Raw genomic sequence first — 22,661 nt, forward strand, 5'->3', positions numbered from 1 at the left:
GACTCAGTTTCAGTAATTTGGAATTAGAGCCCAGGAATGTATGCTGTCATTTAAATTAATAAGCTATATTTTTAAGAACTGGTACTTTATAGACACTTCTCTGATGATTATTAAGTTAGAGAGATTTATTAAGCCCCAGCTTTCTCACCAGTGGAATTAAAGATTTGACTAGTAAAATGATCTACTTCGAACCAACTTCTGTGATTTGTGATTCCTTTTCTCCTGATTACTATGATACCAAATAAGAATTCTATTATATATGATGGAATATGGGGAGAAGAACTTCTATTTATCAGATAAGTGAATTCAACAAATTTTTTAAGTGTTATAAATTACAACATTACTGCTGTTTTAGAATTAATAGTAATTAAATTTACCAAGTTCACTTAAGTTTTAAGCAGTTAAAACCTATAACTCATCCTGACCTGTACTAATTCTTTTACTTTTGCTAGTCCTCCCACCATCTGATTGGTTGTTTTCGTACATCTGTGCTCAGTAATACCATTCCCATTCGTTACAGTGACACAAAGACCATCTCTGTTTAGTTGGAGGACATGCAGACTCTGCCTGTGAACACACAGTCGTCCAGCAATGGGCTGCGGAACAGCCAGCAAATTAGTATTACTTGTTCTATTCTTTAATTGATAGGAAATGGATAATTGGGGTGGGGGGTAATGAGCACACTTATCCATGGGTTGTTTTTATTTGCTAAATCTTTCCCAAATCTGTCTCATTAGAAAATAAGTAGTTCTTATTTGATGGCCATAATTGACATGAGTTGACACTGGCTTGGAGGGGTTGGGGAGGAGGGAGAAGAAGGGAGCCTTCAGAAACAGAAGCAGGATGGTTGTATGGAGCACCAGAGTCATGCTTTTGAGGTTTCTTACCTTTCGATAAATTTAACTCAGGCTTGGGTGTTCATTAATTACTGAATTTCTGTTAAACAGAGGACATCTCTAAAACACCTTTAGGTTATCCAGCTTATTAAAACTGTCTGATGTACATGCTGTTTTGAATGGTATACTTTACAGATCTAATCATGGTTCATGGTGTTTAATCTATTTTAGAAACTGGATGGCTTCTACAGGGAGCCAGGCCTCTGATATAGACAAGATTTTTGAATTCTTCAGTGATGGCGCACCCCCCACCAAAAAGCCCAGGTAAACAAGGGAAGGGAATCCGAGCAGCACAGTAAATTACCATTAATGGTAGGTAATGAAGATTAATCAACTTACCCAGTATACCAGTTGTTTTCACTAATACAGACTTTCATATAAAAATCAAATAACTTTGGTTTCAATTTTTGGTTTTTGTTCAAGTTAAAAATGTATCTCATTTTAAAAGTCAGTACTTCAAGGCTTCTAATGCCTCACCTCCTATGAGATAACCACTTTCAACTTTTCCATTTCTTCTAATATTTTGCACCCATATTTTTAAAAACTGTGTATCACTGTTTCTTTGTTTTGGGATTTTATTTGTTTCATTATGGGAGATAAGGATTGGACATGCTCTCCATGGATCCTCCTACCAGATTGCCACCCTTCACACACTTTGTCACACTCCCTACAGCCTCCTGGTATGTTTTATATCACATTTTTTGGTTAAAATGTGAAATAACATTGTAACCAAATGTTTATATCATATTTTGGTAAAATTTTATCTACATTATATTTATATTGTATTTACATTGTAAGACTGAATAAATAGTAGCTGAGCCTTATTTTCTTTCTTTAAACTTTCTTTGCTTTTCCATATTCTCATTTTCTGAAAGGTCCTTTCAGTCTGCTACTTTGTTTTGCTGTAACTCTGATCTTGGGATCTTTGCTCAAATGTAAGGTGATCCTTCTTTGTCTGCTCATGTTTAAGAGAAAACACTAGAAAGCCAATTGGGTAACCTGTGTGTGTATAGGTGCTTGGTCCCTATAGATTTCACTGTGATCTCTAGCATGGGCTAAATGTGCAGCTGAGGAACTCCCACCTATTGAACCTGGGGGTCTTTTCTCTTATGCTGTTTTCCCCAACGAGGAATCCCCCCAGCTCTTGACTGGGGGGGGGGGCGGGGAATAGGGTACAGGCTACCATTGTCTGGGAGTCTTCCTCTGGGGCAGGGGCCAATTGAAAGTCTTAAATTTCATAACATACTTTGACTTAATTCTCCTCCCTGAGCTGTGCACAGTATTCTCAAAAACAGAGTTCCCTCCAGAACTCTCCAAAACTGCTGCTGGCACAACCATGTACCTAAGTCTTCTCTTTCTGTCTTTCCGCTTCCAGAGCTGCCTGAGCATTCCCAAGGTTCTAAAGAGGAAATCAGCTCTCACTTTACAACTTATAAAATGTTGTTGACCCCTGTTATCTGCTATCATTCTTCCTACTTTTTACCAATTTGTGCCATTTCTAAAGGTTACTCTTAGTTGGTGGTTTTAAGAAGACCCAGAAGGGAAACACAGCTTTTACATTTTTCCTTTTTTAACTGGACGTACTAAATTAGGAAAAGTTCTGCCTCAAATGTACACATATATGACATAAAAAATACAGCAATATCTGGTAAAAAGTAAAACACCTTACCCTTTCTAATTCCCAGAGCTAAACACTGTTTACAATTCTTTGTGACTCTTAGACATTTTTTTATGTGAGTATATGTTTATGTATACATCCCTGTCTCAACTGGTTTGTTTTTCATTGTTTGCTTCTAATATCTATTCTCAGGCTTTTGCAGTAGATCTTTTGAGATCTATGTTCTTCATAGTTACCTCACTAATGCCTATTGTAGTGTCTGGTACTTACTTACAAGTCCATATGTTTGTTGAAAGCCTGAGTGCAGGAATGGGGGATCCAAAAGGCACTTTTTTTTTTTTTTTTAAGATTTATTTATTTATGGATACAAGAGCTGGGGTACAGGCCAGAGATGCGAGGGGTGAGAGGATTCACCAGAGACAGTGTGGGGAACAGAACAGGCAGATCGACTGAAATACACTGCTAAGGGGAGCAGTGGGCGTGTCAGGAGAGATCTGCTGCGCCATGTGGGCTGCTCCCTGGCCAGCCAGGGATCAAACTTGTGCTACAGAGGCTGCGGATTGCTTCATAGTATGGTGCTTAACCCCTTGCGCCACCAGGGAGGCCCCAAAAGGCACTTGTGTTGGTTGTTTCCCCAAAATCAGGTTTCCCAAGGTTAAGAGTACTGTTCCTTTTGTTTCTATTCATTTTAATATTTGGACAAAAGGTTAAGAAAGGCAGTTTTTTGTTGGGGGAGGAATATGCCTGCCAAAGTTAATGTGGAGAAACACATTTCCAAACAGATTTTAATAAAGTTTCCAGAATGAAGGGAGGGGGTGAAGAACAAAACAGAGAAATGTGGCTCTCTGCTGTCTCACATAGAAGCTTTAGACAGAACTCTCTATACATGTGTCATGGATGGTAAGAAATGAATGTGTTTCACTTTTTTGTCACCTTGTCTGAGTAATTATTTCTTTATTTAGCTATGTGAGTCTCCTGTGTTTTCAGAATTTGGTTGGCCAGATTTATTTTCTTCTTTTCTTTCTGCCTGAGAATATCTAGAACAAAACAGAAGGCAGATTTTTTTCCCATATTGGACTATCTCACGCTCAATTTTCCCTTAATAGTTCACAAAATTTGAGCTTACATTTTTAAAAATATTTATTTATTTATACAAGAACTGGGGTACAGTTCAGATGCATGGGAGGGTGAGAGGATTCACCAGAGACAGAGCGGGGAACAGAACAGGCAGACTGACTGAAATACACTGCTGAGGGGAGCAGTGGGTAAGACAGGAGATGTCTGCCACGCCATGTGGGACCCTCGCTGGCCAGCCGGGATTGAACTGGAGCTGCAGAGGCTGCAGACAGCTTCACAGTGCTGCTGAGCTTGCATTTTTTTAATTGACTTTCTTTCATCTTCTGTTTTACATTTCTCAGTCATAGGAATTTAATTTGTATGGGGTTCTTTTCTCTCTGGAATGCAAATCAAACATGTTCTTTTGAAATTCAATGTTGGCTTAAAATATAATTTCAGTAGAATTCAGCTAAACTGTGATGTGATGTGATTTCCCTAGTATTAGTGAGGTTTTTTTAGGTTGAAAGGACTCTGAAGGAAAAAATTGATTTTTAAGATTGTTTGTTAGAATTCTAGAATAAGTTTATTACTTTGTTTTTCAGCAAGCACTGGCTTAGTAGTCTGATCTTTTTGCTTAAGCTACTGTGGAGAGGTCTCAGACACCCATGCTTATCATCTTTGCAACTATAAATGTAATAGCTAAAAACCGTAATTTGAGACAATCTCCCCATGAACCTCATTTGTACTGGATGTTCCCAATCCTGTTTGACTTTTTCAGGAAGCTGCTTCCAAGCCTAAAAACGAAGAAGCCTCGGGAACTCGTACTGGTGATTGGAACAGGCATTAGTGCTGCTGTTGCCCCTCAGGTTCCAGCCCTAAAATCCTGGAAGGGCTTAATTCAGGCCCTACTGGATGCTGCCATTGACTTTGATCTTCTAGAAGATGAGGAAAGCAAAAAATTTCAGAAATGTCTCCATGAAGACAAGAACCTTGTCCATGTTGCCCATGACCTTATCCAGAAACTCTCTCCTGTGAGTACCCTCCTGTGTCCCCTGGCACTTAAAAGTTCCTAAATCTGTGGTGTGCATGCTACATGCAATAGAATATTCATTTCTAGCTTCCAGATTTGCATAGCATTTGGCTGTTCTGCAAATGGTCTACTGTCCCTATTCAGGGCCGTTGTCTTGACTCACTTCAGTGTGTGGTATATGATGATGATGGTGATGGTGAGCCCTCTGTATTTACAAAAAATAAGATTGTCCCATTTTTCACTATGAAGCAACTCCAGTTTTTAATGTTCCTTTTAAAGGAATCATTCAGTATTTATTGTGGGTTTATTTTTTGTGGGTTTATTTTATTGTGGGTTTATTTTTTAATTTTTTTAATATTTATTTTTATTTATGCATACAAGAACTGGGGTGTAGGCCAGAATTTCATGGGGGGGGTGAGAGGACTCACCAGAGACAGAGTGGGAAACAGAACAGGCAGATCTACTAAAATACACTGCTAAGGAGAGCAGCAGGAAAGACAGGCAAGGTCTTCTGCGCCTTGTGGGTTAGCTCCCTGGCCGGGGATTGAACTCTTGGCTGTGATAGCTGATAGTGCTGACTAACTCCTGCGCCACTAGGGAGGCCCTCACTCAGTATTTGTAAGAAATTCTGTCCTTTATTGAACTGAGTCAGATATCAATTCCTGGATGATTAAAGGGCCGCCTTGTCTTGCTTTGTCATAAAAATTTCTTTAAAATCAGGATTCACTTGAGATATATTTGGAAAAATAAAATCCTTAAAGCATGTTCTAAATCATACGCGAATACATCTTGAAAAAACATACAGCTTTTTACTGCTTATGAAGTCATTTATCAGCGATGATTTTCCCCCAAGCCATAGGGCCTGTGGGAAAGAAGTCATTAAGAGTTTGCTTGAAAAATAAGCATTGAAAAGTAATATCCTCCTTGTTCATGACTCATTTCAGAAATTTAGGGTCTTTTTCTTCATCTTTTCATTTCCTTGTCCTTAATTGGGATCCATTGTTACCAACCTAGAAAAATGTAAAGAATTATTAGGCGTTATAGAACTCATGGGACCTCTGCTTATATACAAAAATTAACTCAAAATGAATTAAACACCTAAATGAAAGGATGGAGACTATAACACTCTTAGAAGAAACATAGCCAAAAGGTAGAAATAACCCAAATGTCCACCAGCTGGATAAATAAACATGTGACATATTCATCCAATGGAATATTATTTGCCAATAAAAGTTAAGTACCGATTCATACTACAACAGATAGGAATCTTTAAAACATTATGCTAAATGGAAGAAATGTTCTATAAAATCTGTATATAGAGAAAGTGGATTAGTGGTTGTCAGAGAGCAGGAAGGGAGGGCAGGAGAGTGGTAGTTAGGTGGTACAGGATTCTTTTTGAGATGATAAAAATGTAACATTGACTGTGGCGATGGTTGCACATGTGTGTATAGCTACAAATCATGGTTGAATTGTGCACTTCAAATAGGTGACTGTATGTTATGTGGGTTATATTTCAATCAAACTGCTAAAAATAAAGCTGGAAAGTTGGGAAAGGTGTGTGACTCAAACAATCAATAGAAAATAAGGGTGGTTATATTACTATCTGACAGAGCAGAGAGGAAGGAAGACATAATTTTTTGAATGTTAAAAAACCAGTTTAAAAAAAAAATTAAAAAAGCAGTTATTGGGATAGAAGGATAATTGAAAACTAGATAGCCAAAAACTGTAAGGAAAACATGCCGAAGAGGAGTGTTAGCATGTTAATTAATAAAAATGATATTTTCTTAAAAAGAAAGAAAAAGACTTTATGGGGAAAAAGAGTACCATAGTCTGGGAAGACTAGACTGTGGATGAGGAAGTCCTGTTTTAAACTGAACACACAGTGTTGCCATGCCACCCTATTTACATGAATTCACTCATTCATGAAAATGGTCTCCTAAGAATAGAAAGCATGATTTTGCTAGTTGGATTAGTTACTATCCACAAGAAAGAGATTTAAAGTTAATGTGAATAAATCTGTATTGACCAAAGGTATCAAACTAGAGTTACTGGTTACTTATAGATGAAGATTTATTACTGACCATAAAGTATATTTGTAGAATCATTCCAGCGGAATCACAATTATCAGACTTTCTGGTCTCAACAGTTTCTTACACTTTTAAAGTTTATTGAAAATCTCAAACAGCTTTTCTTTATGTGGGTGGTGTCAATATCACTGTATCAAAGATTAAAGCGGAAAATTTTAAGATGCTGATTTTAAAATACTAATGAAGCCTTTTTTACAAGTTACATAAATAATACGTTAATAAAAATGATTATATTTTCCAAAGCAAAAGTTACTGAGAGAAGTGGTATTGGTGTCACATTTTTGTGAATCTGTCTGACTTAATAGAAAACAGCTGGATTTTTTATCTGTTTCCTGTAGTTAGTTCATTGTATTTGTGTTGTGTTTTGGTTTAAGTAATGAAAAAAATCAGGTTTCACAGATACATAGTTGGGGAAAAAGAGTTTTTTAATAGTCTTTTAGATAACTGTAGATATTTTTTATTGAAAATCAAAAACTGAGCAAGTGGTAGCTTCCTAAAGCATAATAACAATATGGAATCTGAAATCAGATGCTAGCCAGTGATGGTAATAGGGCATCTGAACATTTCCTATTCTGTGGCATTAATATCCACTGATCCATCTTGCCTTTAGAATAAGTCTCACCCATGCATGATTTTGTGATATCATATATTGGATATTTGGGAAATAATGATTCACTAAGTTATACATATTTTCTAGATGTTGAAACATTTTACTACACAATGAAAAGTTATATTCTTAAATATCAGCAGTCTTATCAGAAAGGGACTTGGAAGCTGTCAGACACATGTTGGCAAATGAAAGTTTTCTAAAACTCTAATTTGTCCTCACTTGACAGGCTCACTTCATTTATTTTTGCAAAAATGCATGAGGATACCCAAATGTGAATAGCAATTTTTCTGGCAGTCATTTTTTCAAGTAAAAATGATGTTTGATATAAAAAGGTGGTTCTGCTAACAACTCAAATGATCGGCCAAGCGTTTACCTCAAACCAGCCATCCGTTCCACTCTGCAGCACAAATGCTTTAAGCATTCTTCCTGTTTCGTCACACAGAAGATTGAAAGGACATGTACTCAAGGGTCAAGATTTAATTCAATTAATAATTTTACTGCTTCACTAAGAATATCCTTAAGTAAAACTGGCATTTTATCTTCCTGTAGCTCTACGGCAGTGACTGGCACAGACTCAAGCTAAGGCACCAGCAATTGTCCTCATAATTCCTTTTGTACCATCTGTGCAAATAATCCGCATAGTTTAAAAGACAAATATTGCCCTAATATGATTAAGAAAACTATTTTGAAAATATCCCCCCTCATTTTTTTTAAGAATCCTACCAACAACAGTAGTATGTCAGGGCTAATTCGCACCTTTACTGAGTCTGTTTCCTATATTAAGGAAGTGATAGTTTGTTCAGTGTGTGAAGCTTGGGTTGCAGAATCACAAAGACTGCCATTTAAATACACTGGGGCACTGGACCAAATTACTCCTCAGAGTCTATTTTCGTACCTGTAGAACTGGTATACTTACTTCACTGGGGCTTTGCGAAGAGTGAATGAGATAATGTATAGGTGTCTTGCATGTAGTATATGCTCAATACATGTTATTACCCTCAGTGGAAAAGAGTCAGGATTTTTGTTGGTTTTACTATATCTGGGGTCAGGAAGGTGAGGGTTACAGGGTAGAGGAAATGTTTTAAATGAATGAGAAAATGTCCAAAAATTTATGTGGGAGTTTGGCATTTCCTTTAGACCGTGGAGCTCCTTGTTTGTTTTCATTCCTTTGTCTTTACTTAGAGAATAAGAGAGTGGGAAGTTTAGTTCTAGGGTCATCCACTTCAAAACATGTTCATTTTAAGTCTGAGGAAATCAGGGCAGCTACAAAGTACCCTCTCTCCCTTCTGTGGATGTGAGGATATAGTAACTTAAAGTCATAGGACTGAAAGATAGCTGGCGGTGCATGACATTTATTTCCAGATTTTAACCTTTTTATTTCTTTTCTTAGAGGCAAGAAAATATATTCTATACCATGATTACCTGATTGTAGGCCCAGGAGTTCTTACCTATGTGTGTAATGATTAAACTGGTGTTGTATAATATGTGTGTGTGAGAATCAGGGTACAAAATGAAGTTACAGAAGCTCTTACAATCACCATATTCTTTAATTTTAAAATTAATCTTGCTTTTTTGAATAGCTACTGTCATTCATTGCAGAAATGATATAAAAAAATTTATATGTATCACCACATTTCACTCCCACCTATATCTTTGTCTACCTCTTCTCCCCAAACTCACCCTACCCCATAGGGTCATCGGTCTTAGATATTTGTTGTATATCCTCCCAGTGTTTGTTTTTGTAAAAAACAAACTAATAAGGCTGTATTTATTCTTTTCTTACTACCTCTATCCTCCATGTGAACAGGTAGCATTCTACACATGCTAATCTGCACCTGGTTTATTTTACTTTACGCTATTACCTGGAGATCTTTGCACACCCTGTCTCCTCTATATGTGTAGTTGACTCATTTCTAGTTTTTTACAGAGCAGTGCTAACCTTATTTGCAATTATATCTGTGGGATATATACTCAGAAGTGGGATTGCAAGATTGTAGGTAATGTGGGTAAATAGGTTATAATTTTGATAAACACTAAAAGGATGCCCTTTTTTTTTTTAAATAACAAGTCTAGAAGACTGCCTGGATTCAATAGTAGTTGATTCTTGTATGTAGTAAAATGCCCTAACTAAGGCTAGAAATTCTTTAGTTTGTTCCTGGTCACATTGTTCATTCTGATAAACTGTGTTAGAGTGTCCAATTGGTTGCCTTTGAGCTGCTGATATGTTATGTCACTGTTTATGCTATTGCATGAAAAAGGACAAAACTTCAAAATCCCTATCTACATTCTTAATCACGTAAATTATGGGCTGCGCCATCTATTTAGCACTAGAAAAGAATCTTTGAGCTCACTGCCCATGGACCTGTCTAGTCGAAGATTAGCATGGAACAGTGATTGATAGCACCAGAAAAATTTCTGGGCTTATCACCACCAGGCATCCGTACTGTTTTGCTTTTGTACTGTGAAAATATTTACTATTTATTTTAAAGAAGAGATGACTTTATATTTTTATGATTTTATCCTTTATGAAATATTTCATATTTTGTTTATGATTTTATATTTTATGATTACATATTTTGAAAACTTAGGAAGGGCCTTCCCGGTGGCGCAGCAGTTGAGCGCTGGGTTGCGAAGCTGCCCGCAGCTTTTGCAGTGCTGGTTTGATCCCAGGCTGCTCCCGGCCACCCGAGGAGGGTCCCACATGGCGCGCAGACCTCTCCTGCCTCCCCTGCCTCCCGCTGCTCCCCTCAGCAGTGTACCTCGGTCCTTTTTGCCTGTTCTCTCCCGCTCTGGCTCTGGTGAATTCTCTCACTCTCCCCGCGCTTCTGACTGTACCCAGTGCTTGTATAAATAAATAAATAAATCTTTAAAAAAAAAGAAAAATTAGGAAAAGAATTTGGCAAATTGAAGCATGTTTCATGCATCTGCTTATGTGGTTCCATGGAAACAGATCTTTTATCATGCACTGTTAGAAAGACATACAAAGAAAACCAGGATGGTAAGGGAACTAGTATGAGGAAAAAGAGGAGGAGGATTGTCTAGCAGCTAAGTGCAATTATGTGTGTTCGAATGGGAAAGAACTCATTCTTGGGTTATTATCTAATAGATTATATTACAGGAATAGGAGAGAGGTCAGACATTTGCTGTAGCATGTTACAAACTTACTTTCCCATTTCAGATTTTGTCCCAGAAAGCCAACTTCTTACATGAGGTTGGAATTATATTTCCTCATTGGTTCTTTTTTTTTTTTTTTTAAGATTTATTTTTTATTTATTTATACAAGCACTGGGTACAGTCAGAAGCACGGGAGGGTGAGAGAATTCACCAGAGCCAGAGCGGAGAACAGAACAGGTAGACTGACAAAGTACACTGCTGAGGGGAGCGGTGGGCGGCAGGAGAGGTCTGCGCGCCATGTGGGACCCTTGCCCGGTGGCCGGGGATCGAACTGCCGCTGCAGAGGCTGTGGGCAGCTTCACAACCCAGCGCTCAACTGCTGCGCCACGGGGGAGGCCCTCCTCATTAGTTCTTTTTTTTTTTTTTTTTTTTAAAGATTTATTTATTTATTTATACAAGCACTGGGTACAGTCAGAAGCGCGGGAGGGTTAGAGAATTCTCCAGAGCCAGAGCGGGGAGCAGAGCAGGCAGAAGGACCGAAGTACACTGCTGAGGGGAGCAGCGGGCGGCAGGAGAGGTCTGCGCGCCATGTGGGACCCTCCTCCGGTGGCCGGGGAGCAGCCGGGGAACGAACCGGCGCTGCAGAGGCTGCGGGCAGCTTCGCAACCCAGCGCTCAACCGCTGCGCCACCGGGGAGGCCCCCTCCTCATTAGTTCTTAAAGATTTTTGCATTTATTTCAAATAAGTCTGGGAAAGTTATTTAATAAACTATTATTTAAATAAGCCATATGCTTAAGAAATAGGGAGTTATTTAAATAAACCATATGCTTAAGAAATAGGGAGTCTCTTCAGAACTGTTTAGTTTTTAATGTTATTGGCAATTGCAAAATGTAAATATTTGATAACCCTTAGAATATTCAAAATATTCTTCCTAGCATACCTGTAAACAAATTGTTGAATTATGCCAGGGGGGAAATATCAGACAAGGAGAAGTTAAGCGGTTTTTTCCTAAACCCATAGCATCTGTAAAAAACATGTTCAATGATTGATTAGCATGGAACAGTGACTGACAGAACCACAAAAGATGCTGGACTACATTTAGCAATGTCTTCTGGTGGCTGTTCCCTAGACACGGAAACTCTAACAGATGAAGTATTATCCTCCTACCTAGAACCTTGTTAGAGAGTAATTGGTGCTGGGTTTTCTACCTCAGCATTCCTTTAACCCTGGTAATCACACCTCTTGACTCTTTTTTTCATTCTATAAAATTGCTGATTTAGAGAGCAGGAGCTTTTTGGCACCTGCTGTAATGGTACTGATCACTTGCTGTGTCCTAGGCCTTGTGAAATACTTAGCTTGTGTTATCCTGTTTTACTTATTGTAACCCTGTGAGGTAAACATTACTTTATCATTATTTAAGTACAGAGTGTTCTTCAAGAGTGTGCTATTACTGTAATTAAAACAAATGACCTACCAAAACACCTAGGATTAATTTTTCTCTTTTAAATCCCTCCCTAGCGTACTAGTAATGTCCGATCCACATTTTTCAAAGACTGTTTATATGAAGTATTTGATGACTTGGAGTCAAAAATGGAAGATTCTGGAAAACAGCTACTTCAGTCAGTTCTCCACCTGATGGAAAATGGAGCCCTGGTGTTAACTACAAATTTTGATAATCTGCTAGAACTGTATGCAGCCGATCAGGGAAAACAACTTGAATCCCTTGACCTTACCGATGAGAAAAAGGTAAAAAGTAAAGAAGTAGTCTTTTCTTCAGACAGGTGGATTGTATCTTTATCAGAAAAACCCTTTGTTGTTATTGTATTGTGTAGTACTGGTATCCATGTAAAGGTAAGAAGGAAAATTCTTGTTCCTGGTTGGATTTTGGTTTTTGAGGTAATATATAGTAAAAGGCACAGATTGTGAAAGTGTTCAGTTCTGTGAGTTTTGACAATGTCACGCAATTTAAAGCAAGATTATAGAAAGTCATTTGAACTATTAATACCTCTTTAATGCTTAATAATATCAGGCAGATGTAGTACTGATTTAGAGCTCCCTCTTAGAATATATTCTTTATGATATTCCTTGGAAATGTGTGAAAACTGCTTTATAAGGTCTTGGAAGAGCAATGTCTAGGCAGGTAATAGCTGATTGAGATCAGTGTTCAAGGAAACCTCTATACACTTTTTGAAAAGGTAGCCCAGGCTACACCTAAGCCATCCACTAAACTAGCCATCCACTAAATTATAGGAGTTTTTGTTTTGTTAATTTTTCACCCTCCACCAGATGACCTGGGCCCCATACCCCATCTAAATTACAGATACTGGTCTGTGTGAACTAACAAGATGAGGCTTTATTGGAATAGTTATTTTACCTGAGTTCATAATGTGAAATCTAGTACCAATAGGAGATTCTATAGATACACCAATGTGTATTTAATTGATGAAACACAGTGAAGCCATAATAATGTTTTCACCACCATAAAGAAAAGTCTGAGACATAGTGAATAAATCAAAAAACAACAGTTTGTAAAACACCACCAGGTCTCATTTGTCCTATAACTTTTCTTCCACACTTTGTTTTCCCAGGAACCTGCCTTTATATCCCACTTGGAGCCCAGCTAAATAGAGTTTGAATAGACAAGTGATTTCCCCATTGGATGTATCCATTGTCACAGGGCCACCTCTGCCACAGTAGTAGTGTAATACTGCTCTTGTCAGATTTTAAAAGGAAATCAAATTTAAAAAATGGTGTCAGAGAGACTGATTTTCTCTGCCTAGAATATTTTCCCCCATGTGTTATAGTCCCACTCATTCTTCACCTGTGAAGCTTCACTTCAGTTCAGCTCTTCTAAGATGCCTTCTCTGACCTTTCTATTTAAAGTAGTTCTGAGGGCCTCCCCTGGTGGTGCAGCAGTTGAGCGCTGGGCTGCGAGGCTGCCCGCAGCCTCTGCAGCGCCGGTTCGTTCCTGGCCACCAGTGAGGGTCCCACAAAAAATAAATAAATAATAAATAAAAATAAAGTAGTACTGGTATTTAGAAAGGTGGAAAGGAAGGAACCCAGCCTTATTTCTTTGTGTATTTCCTTCATAGTGCTTACTCTGGCTTTTTAATTTTATTTTAACCCGTTTGTTTACCTCACATGAATATAACCATTTGAATAGGAACTATGTCAGCCTTTCTTACTTTAGTGTCGCAGATAGCACATACTAAGTTATCAGTACATATTTTAGAGTTAATAGATGCTTGAATGAAATACAAAAATGAATGACTGGCAAACGTTTCCATGTGTTTCTGATGTATTTTCAGAGCTCATGGCCAACATCAGAAGTTAAGGATCTCTGTCAGACTTGACATTTTCCATCGCTGCATTTAAAATCTCAAAGCTTGAGATTTGCTTTGTGTTTTTAACAAACATTAGGGATGATATGGGTGATGGTTAAAGTCATGACTGAGCAGTCAGAACAGGGCCTGGTAATATTCAAATTCTAACTCTTTGTGCACTTAACTACTTTTCCTAATCTTACCATATTTCTCTAGAATGTTAATAATTTATATTGTCTCAAATCCATGGGAAAATGGAATCTTGAATGCAGGTGGCTGTTGGCGCAGCTGTCACCTAAATGGGTGTTCTTCATTGATAGCTTTGTAAGGAGCTCAGAGTGACTGAAGTGATTCTTTTACTGCTTATCAATTGCTGCAAGATGAAACCACCCTGAAACTTTGTGGCTTGAAACAGCATTTTATTTGACTGTGATAACATGCACTAGCAATTAAACTGGGGAGTATCTGAACTGGGCGTTTCTTCTGCTGTTTTGCTGGTCACCCACATGGCTGCAGTCATTTTGTGGTCAGACTCAGGCTGAGCATTGTAAGATGGCCTTGCTTCCTTGTCTGTTGGTGCGGTCAGGCTGTGCTCTGGGCCTCGCATCTCCAGCCGGCTAGCCCAGCCTTGTTCACTTGTAGCTGGGTTACAAAAGTAGTAAAAGGGAAGTAAGAGTCTGCCAACATTATTCCAACTTTTGTTGATGTCAAATTTGTTCATGCCCTGTTGGCTAAAGGAGTAAGTGTGAAAGCCATTTGCCCAAGTTTGGAGTAAGTGTGAAAAGGGGCAATACAAGGTGGCTTGATACCTTAGTGATCATTCCTGGGACAGTCCTCTTTAGCTGTCATATGTGAGAAAAGCCCCTACTGTTTCTACAAATGATGACAAATGAATCCTAATATTTTATTATTTTCGAAGAGAAAGCACTAGGCTTCTTTTCGTCAGTCCTAACAGTCATGCCTGTAGTGGAAACTGAGGCCACATCAGATTTGGCATTCTTGCCCTGTGATGTCATGACTTTGGTGTTATGTCGGAAGCCTCATCCTCAAAACAGCCTCTTGCCCATTGGAATCTTTAAACAAGTGCTCAGCCCTGCCAACCTGGCTGAGCTGTATTTATGTTGTGCAGGTCCTAGAGTGGGCTCAGGAGAAGCGGAAGCTGAGCGTGTTACACATCCATGGGGTCTATACCAACCCCAGTGGCATTGTCCTTCATCCAGCTGGGTATCAGAATGTGCTCAGGAACACTGAAGTTATGGTGAGTTGTGCTGACCTTGCTGGTTTGGGAAAGCCCTCCTGGAAAATCTAAATATGCAATTTGTCTTCAAGGAATAACATATTCTTTTTAATAATTAAAAATGCAAAGGCCAAACATTCTTTCCTGTGTTTCTAAGCTTGTTGGTATGCATGCCACCTTAGGAAATGTAGACCATCTCCTCAGCTATCAAGCCACAGGGTTTTCTTTGTACCTGATTGACAGCCAGCAGATGGCACCCTGTCACTGGCATTATCTTCACATGCAGAGAATACATTTTACCCTTTATCATTTGGTTTTTTTATAGTTCAGCTTTTTACTGATTCATTCCTACTAAAACATACATTTTAAGGAAATTTTGTATAAATGGTGGTAGATTTATATTGAATTACCACACCTCATTTTTATGGTTCACTGGAAAAAATTCAGTTACAGTGATAAAATTGAGATTTTCTTCTTTGTGGAAAAACTTTCTGATCTTTTGAGATGCAAGTTTTATACTTGTTCACTCGTACATGTTCAAACCAGAAGTATTCGTGGCCAGTGACATGTGGGGAAAGTTCACTGGTCCCCACTCCTGAGCATGAATACCGGCTGTTTTCAGCACTGTGTCACTGAGAATGTTAGTATCGTTCCATGCTGTGGCAAAGAAAGACGGAGAAAGTATGGCATTTTCTAAAGCTTAAGAGACTTTTTCCCCACCTGTTTTTTCCTGACATCTATTGTAACTGTATTGATCACTGACATTGAGTCATCCCGTAAGCAGAATCATTTCTAATGCTTTGTATGTATGTGTATATGTATTCATGTATGTATACACATCTACATGTTCTGAGTATCATACTTTCTTTGAGCAAATTTAATGATGGGATTGTCTTCTCTGATGAGCCATGGATCAGGTCATAAGGCTTAAAAAAAAAAAAAAGGCACATATGCTCCAGAAAATGGAAAGAATAAGATACATCAAAGACCTACTCATTCATTGCTCTATGACCTCTGGGCACAAAGATCTAAAGTATAAACTACCAGACCAATAGAGTGCTTGCTGGGTAGAGCGCCTACAGGAGACTATCTGGTAAAAATACAATCAAAACGATTCATTAGGTTACTGTAATGAACAAGAAGCTCAGGCTCCTTCATGGGATGTGTGTACCCACTTAAATCTTGGCTAACTGGCCATCACAGTCTGCCCAGTGTGCCACATAGGACCTGATTGCCTTTTGTTTGTTTGTGCGTTTGTGGTGTCATTAATATACTGTTTCTTTTCCTGCAAGAGAGAGATTCAGAAACTCTATGAAAACAAGTCATTTCTTTTCCTGGGTTGTGGCTGGACTGTGGATGACACCACTTTCCAAGCCCTCTTTCTGGAGGCTGTCAAGCATAAATCTGACTTAGAACATTTCATGCTGGTTCGGAGAGGAGACGTAGATGAATTTAAGAAGCTTCGAGAAAACATGCTGGACAAAGGGATTAAGGTCATCTCTTATGGAAATGAATATGCTGATCTTCCGGAATACTTCAAGCGGCTGACGTGTGAGATCTCCACGAGGGGTAGATCAGGTAAGATGCATTTTGAGACTGACAGGGATCAGAGAGCAGCAAATCTTCAGCCTTCTGTGTATTTGTGATAGTCAAAATAGTTACGAAGAAGTTAACCAAATGGTGGAGGGACATCATGGTTAGTCCAGGTTAGACTAACATATCTTTGGGATAAATGGGAATTGATAAAGGATATACTTCAGTAGTTTAATAGAGAAATAGGAAGAATGAAAAAATATTCAGTCTCACCTGATTATCACTGAAATGCAATTAGAATTTAGATTTGAAATAGCTCAATTTTGTCTAAAGCTATGAGGAAAACAAATACAGCGTTGACGGGATGGTAAAGTTGGAGCTTTCTGTAATGGCTTCAAAATTTTAAAATCTTTGGCCTACTCAATACAATTTGTTATTGGAGAAATTTCTCCTAAGGAGATAATTGGAAATTGTGCAGTTACACAATTGCACAAAGAATATAATCAGTGTTTTAAATAATGACAAAATATCGAAAGCAGCCTAAGATGTCCCAGGTAATAGGGAATCCTATATGTAGCCAGAGTTTATTCAAATTGATGAAATAAAATGAAGTCATAAAAGGGAAAATGTTTTTTCTTGTCCCCAAAAATGCCAGAGACATTGTACTGAAGAAGAAAAAAATGAATTTTAAAACCCACCATGGCTAGTCCCATTCATAAAACTTGTAGATATAGTCTATGTTTGTGTGTTTGTATAGAAAAGTACCTGAAATATTCTGGAAGAATCTGTATGCGGTAGAATCTAAAGTGCTTTTAAATTTGATGCATCTGTGTTAGCATTTTCTATAATAAATATGCATAATCTTTATAAGCAGGGAAAAAAGCTTTTAAAGTGATATTTGGAGACAGCTTTGGTGATATTAAAGTCAGAGGTTAGCGGTGCCATTATTTGACATTTTACTCCAGGCATTAGAAAGATAGAGTCAAATGAGGATAAAAGATTCACTTTATTAATGGCTCCAGGCAAGTTCCCAGTAACTTTATAAAAAAGCAGAAGTTTTTGCTATCAGCTAAATTAAAGAGTGTTTTTTAAAACCATTTATTGACTAAAACCAGACCCTAGATATGGTTATTCTGACTCTCTTGGCCAGCTCCAAAGAAACTTTGCTTTTTACAAATAGAATTATGTTCTTGAAGGTTACATGTGTTTTTCTTGTCAATCTCAACAGGGACACCTGTTAAGGTACAGGTTATTTAATATATAAATAACTTTTCCCTGAGTCTAATAATCATTCCCAAATTTCTTTTCTGAATCGGATTGCTTCAAATGGGATTCTCCTGTAATGAATGTCCTCATTTCTTATTCTCCATGCCTATAGTTTGATGGAATAAAATTGTAAAAAGCATCACCATAAGGGAGTTCTGAAAACTCTGTCTACCCTCATTCCCGAAGGCCTTAGAAAACCCCAAGATTACAAACCTTTCAGTTTATCTCTCCTGGGAAACTATTCTTCTTTCTGGGGGATGTTTTCTGCTGTCTTGCAATATTCAGATTTTCTGCTGCTGTTTGTCCTACTTAGGACTTTGTGTAGATTTTTCCTTTGGGCATTTGTTTCATTAAACCAGAGGTACAAAACCAAACTCCACGTATTTCTTTTGACCTATACTCTGAGATCTTCTACCCAGGGAAGATGATAAATTGAAAACCACAAAAAAAAAAAAATCCCTCCTGACAGTTGTTCCTGCTGCACAAAATCATCACACATATTGTAAAGTGACTCTTGTTCTTTTTTGTTTTTTTAAGATTATTTATTTATTTATTTATACAAGCGCTGGGCACAGTCAGAAGCACGGGAGGGTGAGAGAATTCACCAGAGCCAGAGCGGGGAGCAGAGCAGGCAGAGTGACGAAGTACACTGCTAAGGGGAGCAGCGGGCGGCAGGAGAGGCCTGCGCGCCATGTGGGACCCTCCTTCGGTGGCCGGGAAGCAGCCGGGGGTCGAACCTGCGCTGCAGAGGCTGCGGGCAGCTTCGCAACCCAGCGCTCTACCGCTGCGCCACCGGGAAGGCCCGTGACTCCTGTTCTTTTATTGGCTGTGTAGATTTCTTACCAGAGTGGCTTTCCCCAAAGGTATCAGTCATCAGGGTATTCTGAATTTTAAAAAACCAGGATTTTCAATATGCCTAGGGCTTTATAGAGTGATCAGCTAACTTGTAATTTGAAATCTAGCAGAACAGCCTTACATTAAAAACCTTTCATTTTGAGACAAGGCTAACTTCCGTCCTGGGTGAGTCTCTGTAGATACATTGCTAAAAGGTGCGAGATCTTTTGCTGCTGTAGCTAACACAGCATTTGCTGTGCGCCTGGCACTGTGCTGTGTGCTTACATTGCATAGTGAAAAGTACCTGGGTTCAAAAGATTATGTAAGATAATCTTAAATTTTTTTAAAAAATTATGTACATTTATTTTATTTATTTTTTTTAAAGATTTATTTATTTTTTTATTTATTTATACAAGCACTGGGTACAGTCAGAAGCGCAGGAGGGTGAGAGAATTCACCAGAGTCAGAGCGGGGAGCAGAGCAGGCAGAAGGACCGAAGCACACTGCTGAGGGGAGCAGCGGGCGGCCGGAGAGGTCTGCGCGCCATGCGGGACCCTCCTCCGGTGGCCGGGGAGCAGCCGGGGATCGAACTGGTGCTGCAGAGGCTGCGGGCAGCTTTGCAACCCAGTGCTCAACCGCTGCGCCACCGGGGAGGCCCTGTACATTTATTTTTTTTAAAAATTCAAGTAATGGGGAGAAGAAAACCAATTATCTTATAATTCATTAACATAATACAAGCAGTTATTTTGGGACATTTCCAATGAAGTTTTTCCAATGCTTAGTTGTAAACAAAGTATACATTTTGATACTTGCTCTTTTTCATAGTGCACCACAGATTTTCCCACGTGGCTAGTCTTCCTAACCATTGTTTTATTATTATTTTTAATAATAAATTTTATTTTTATATTCCCCATACAATTGCACAATTGCAACCCCCTTATTTCGACCCTAAACCCTCCCCTCCCTCCCCTCCCGCCCTCTACCCCCCATAGAGTGTCTCTGGTTCCTAGTTTTTTGTTGATTTTGATTTTCGCTTTCTTATAGTTATTCATTTTCCTGGTCCCTTATTTAAGTTTTCTAGATTCCTGCTATGAGTGAGACCATCCGGTATTTTTCTTTTTCTTTCTGGCTTATTTCGCCGAGCATGATCCCTTCCAGCTCCATCCATGTTGCTGCAAATTGCATGTGTTTATCTTTTTTGAATGCTGAGTAATATGCCATGGTGTATATGTACCACATCTTCTTGATCCAGTCATCTATTTTTGGGCATTTGGGTTGTTTCCAAAGCTTAGCTATTGTAAACAGTGCTGCTATAAACATAGGGGTGCAGGTGCCCTTTGGAATTGATGTTTCTGTGTCCTTTGGGTAAATACCTAGGAGTGGAATTGCTGGATCATATGGAAGTTCTATGTTTAGTAGGTCCAGAAATCTCCACACAGCTCTCCATAGTGCCTAACCATTGTTTTAAATGGCTATGTTATAGGCCAGTGAGAATGTTATAGGTTACCTAATTATTACCTTACATTGGGCAATTTCTAATTTTTTTTCTATTGTAAGTGCTGTGCAATGAATGACATCTTCATCCCTACAGTTTTTCTTTTAGTCAGTAATTTCCTTAGGATGAGTTCTCGGTGTAATTAGATCAAGGGGCATGAACATTTTAGTGGTTGATATATATCACTAAAGTGCTTTCCAGTGGGAGAATGCTGACTCTATCAGGGCTTTTTTTTTAAAGTCCCTAATTTGCTAATCACGTAGACTGATTTTCTTCCAAGAGTAAAATTCAGACTTCTGTTCTTTTCTTTCATGTATCAGTTTTTTATTTTCTCCTGCATCATTATCTGTCCCACTCTTGTCCAGTAGAATTTTCTGCAGTGATAGAAATATTTTATAATCTTTACGGTTCAATACTGTAACCACGAGCCAAATGTGGCTGTTGAGCCCTTGAAACGTGGTTAGTGATTGAGGAACAGTTTTTAATTTGATCTAAAACGAAATAGCCACATGGCTGATGGCACCATGTTGGAGAACACAGACCTTACCCATTTTATGTATCCAGAGATACTTTTTACTATTCTTCTTGGTTGAATTCGTTCATTTGCATACTGTTCTCCACCCCGGTCAGACTGATTTTTTTTTTTTCCACCTCGAGTTGGCCTTCTAGACTAGCGAGGAGCAGCAAATACCTTCCCCGGGTAGAGTATCTTGTTTATCAGCAAGCTGGGTGAACTCAGAGACCTTATTGCTTCCATTCTTTAATAACAGCAATCTGCAGACTAATCCAGTTTTTTCTCCCCACTGCCCTCTCTTCTAGAATATGCTCATTTCTAAAGTATCATCCTTCTTAGACTGAGTATTTTCATCTCATTTTTCTGGCTGGATTTCTTTTTACTATTAATAGTTTTCACTTTTCAGTCTAATGTCTGATACTAACGTACATTCTATTTAGCAGGGATGGTGAGAGAAGGTCAACTAAATGGCTCATCTACGGCACACAGTGAAAGAAGAGGTATACTATTTCCTATTCTATTTGTCGATTTGGCAGCAGAAAATGTTTTCCTAGGACATAGTTAAGACCTTGGAGAATTTGTCTTTCCTAGCAGTTAAGGATTCTATATTTTGCTATCAAGTCTATTACAAGGTATCTACTACCACTTATGTCTTGCCTTCTGAAAGATTAAAGCTTAAGTATTTGTAGCTTTAGCTGTATAAACCTGTTTTTGTGGAACTTCGTTTTATTCTCTACCTTTTCTTTCTCTCCACAGACTGTAGTACATGAAGGCTGGAGAAATCATCACCATTAGACCCAGCTATAAGGCCCACCGTGGACAGTGTTTAACAAGTAAACTTACAAGAACCCAACACAGCTCCTAGGAAGTTCCAAACCCAAAGGTTGAAGGGTGGGGGGTTGGTTGGGGGGATGAATGTTCCAACTTAATCTTCATGCCAGCCGGTTCTTGATATCCTGTGGCCTGTTCCAGTTCAAGAATCCCCAAGAGACCATGGGGCCCACGTGTAGCCCCTCACCCCACCCCACCCCACCCCCAGGCTGGACATGCCTGTTTCCACACAGCAGACCAGTGTGATACCTCCACTGACAGTGGCTGCGGCTCTGCATGAAGGACTTGGGCTCTGAAGGCCATGGAATCACGACTTGTTGCCGTTTTGTACTCTATACCTGGTTTTTCAATTAAGCTTAATGGCTTTTTTAAAACATGACTTGAAGCTCTAGTTTTCTAGATCTTTTACAGTGTACAGTATTTTACATAACTTGAGTTGTATTAAAAGCTTGTTCATTTACTTCCCAGGGCTCTACTTTTAGAGACACTTGAGTAGAAAACTCCTAAGCTGCACAGGTACTAACAAGCCTAACTTTTGTAATTCAATTTAAATTTCCTAAGTTTGTCTTTCACCATAGTGATCTCATTTTCAGGACAATACTTTACATACTTGCCTCATTCCTCAAAGCATTATCAATTCCTCTTTGTTTTCCTTTGTTACCATAAGTCCTAGAACTGTAGAGTGTTAGGTGGGATTTTAGTTTTGAATCCTATGTAAAATAACTCCAAGAACTAATAGGCAATTTACTTATGAAATTTATTTTCTTATATAAATTATGTATTTCTCTGGGCAGACAGCCTTCACCTTATTGCACTAATAGCACATCTGTAATACCAAGCTGCAAGACAAGTCTTAACAAGAGGTTTGGATTCTTCAATGTAGCACTTGTCTACCAGGCACTGTAGAGAGAATGAGGAAAAGCCAGGACCCACTCAGGAGGTGAAGAGTGGGGGGAGGGGGCAACGTGTGTATACCCTTCTGACAGTTGGTTTTCTCCCAAGAAGGGGAACATGCAAAGCTTACATCTGGATTTTGGGAGTGGGGAAGAGTCGGAAGGCAGAGTAGCCCAATGCAACACTGCAGCTTGGCTCCCTTAATTTCAGAGGGAATTGGGGGCTTATCTTTCACTCATTTGTAACAAATCACTCTGGCCTAGCTGATGCTTTAGGGGCATTATAGGGATTGGGGTCATCAGAATTAGCAGCAATTAAGAACA

The 22,661-nt window shown here is 38.8% G+C and overlaps 1 protein-coding gene across 1 annotated transcript; it reads left to right on the forward strand.

The window, feature by feature from the left end:
• Positions 1–1,074: 1,074 nt before the first annotated feature.
• Positions 1,075–21,167, forward strand: FAM118B (family with sequence similarity 118 member B; the record flags this gene model as incomplete). The annotated part of the gene is given in 7 exon segments (XM_084249936.1): positions 1,075–1,160; positions 4,349–4,601; positions 11,930–12,157; positions 14,864–14,992; positions 16,264–16,549; positions 21,057–21,117; positions 21,119–21,167. Coding segments are annotated over 7 exon segments (1,092 nt in total).
• Between the last annotated feature and the right edge of the window lie 1,494 nt (positions 21,168–22,661).

Source organism: Talpa europaea (assembly GCF_964194135.1).
Source record: "Talpa europaea genome assembly, chromosome: 12".
Lineage (NCBI taxonomy): Eukaryota > Metazoa > Chordata > Mammalia > Eulipotyphla > Talpidae > Talpa > Talpa europaea.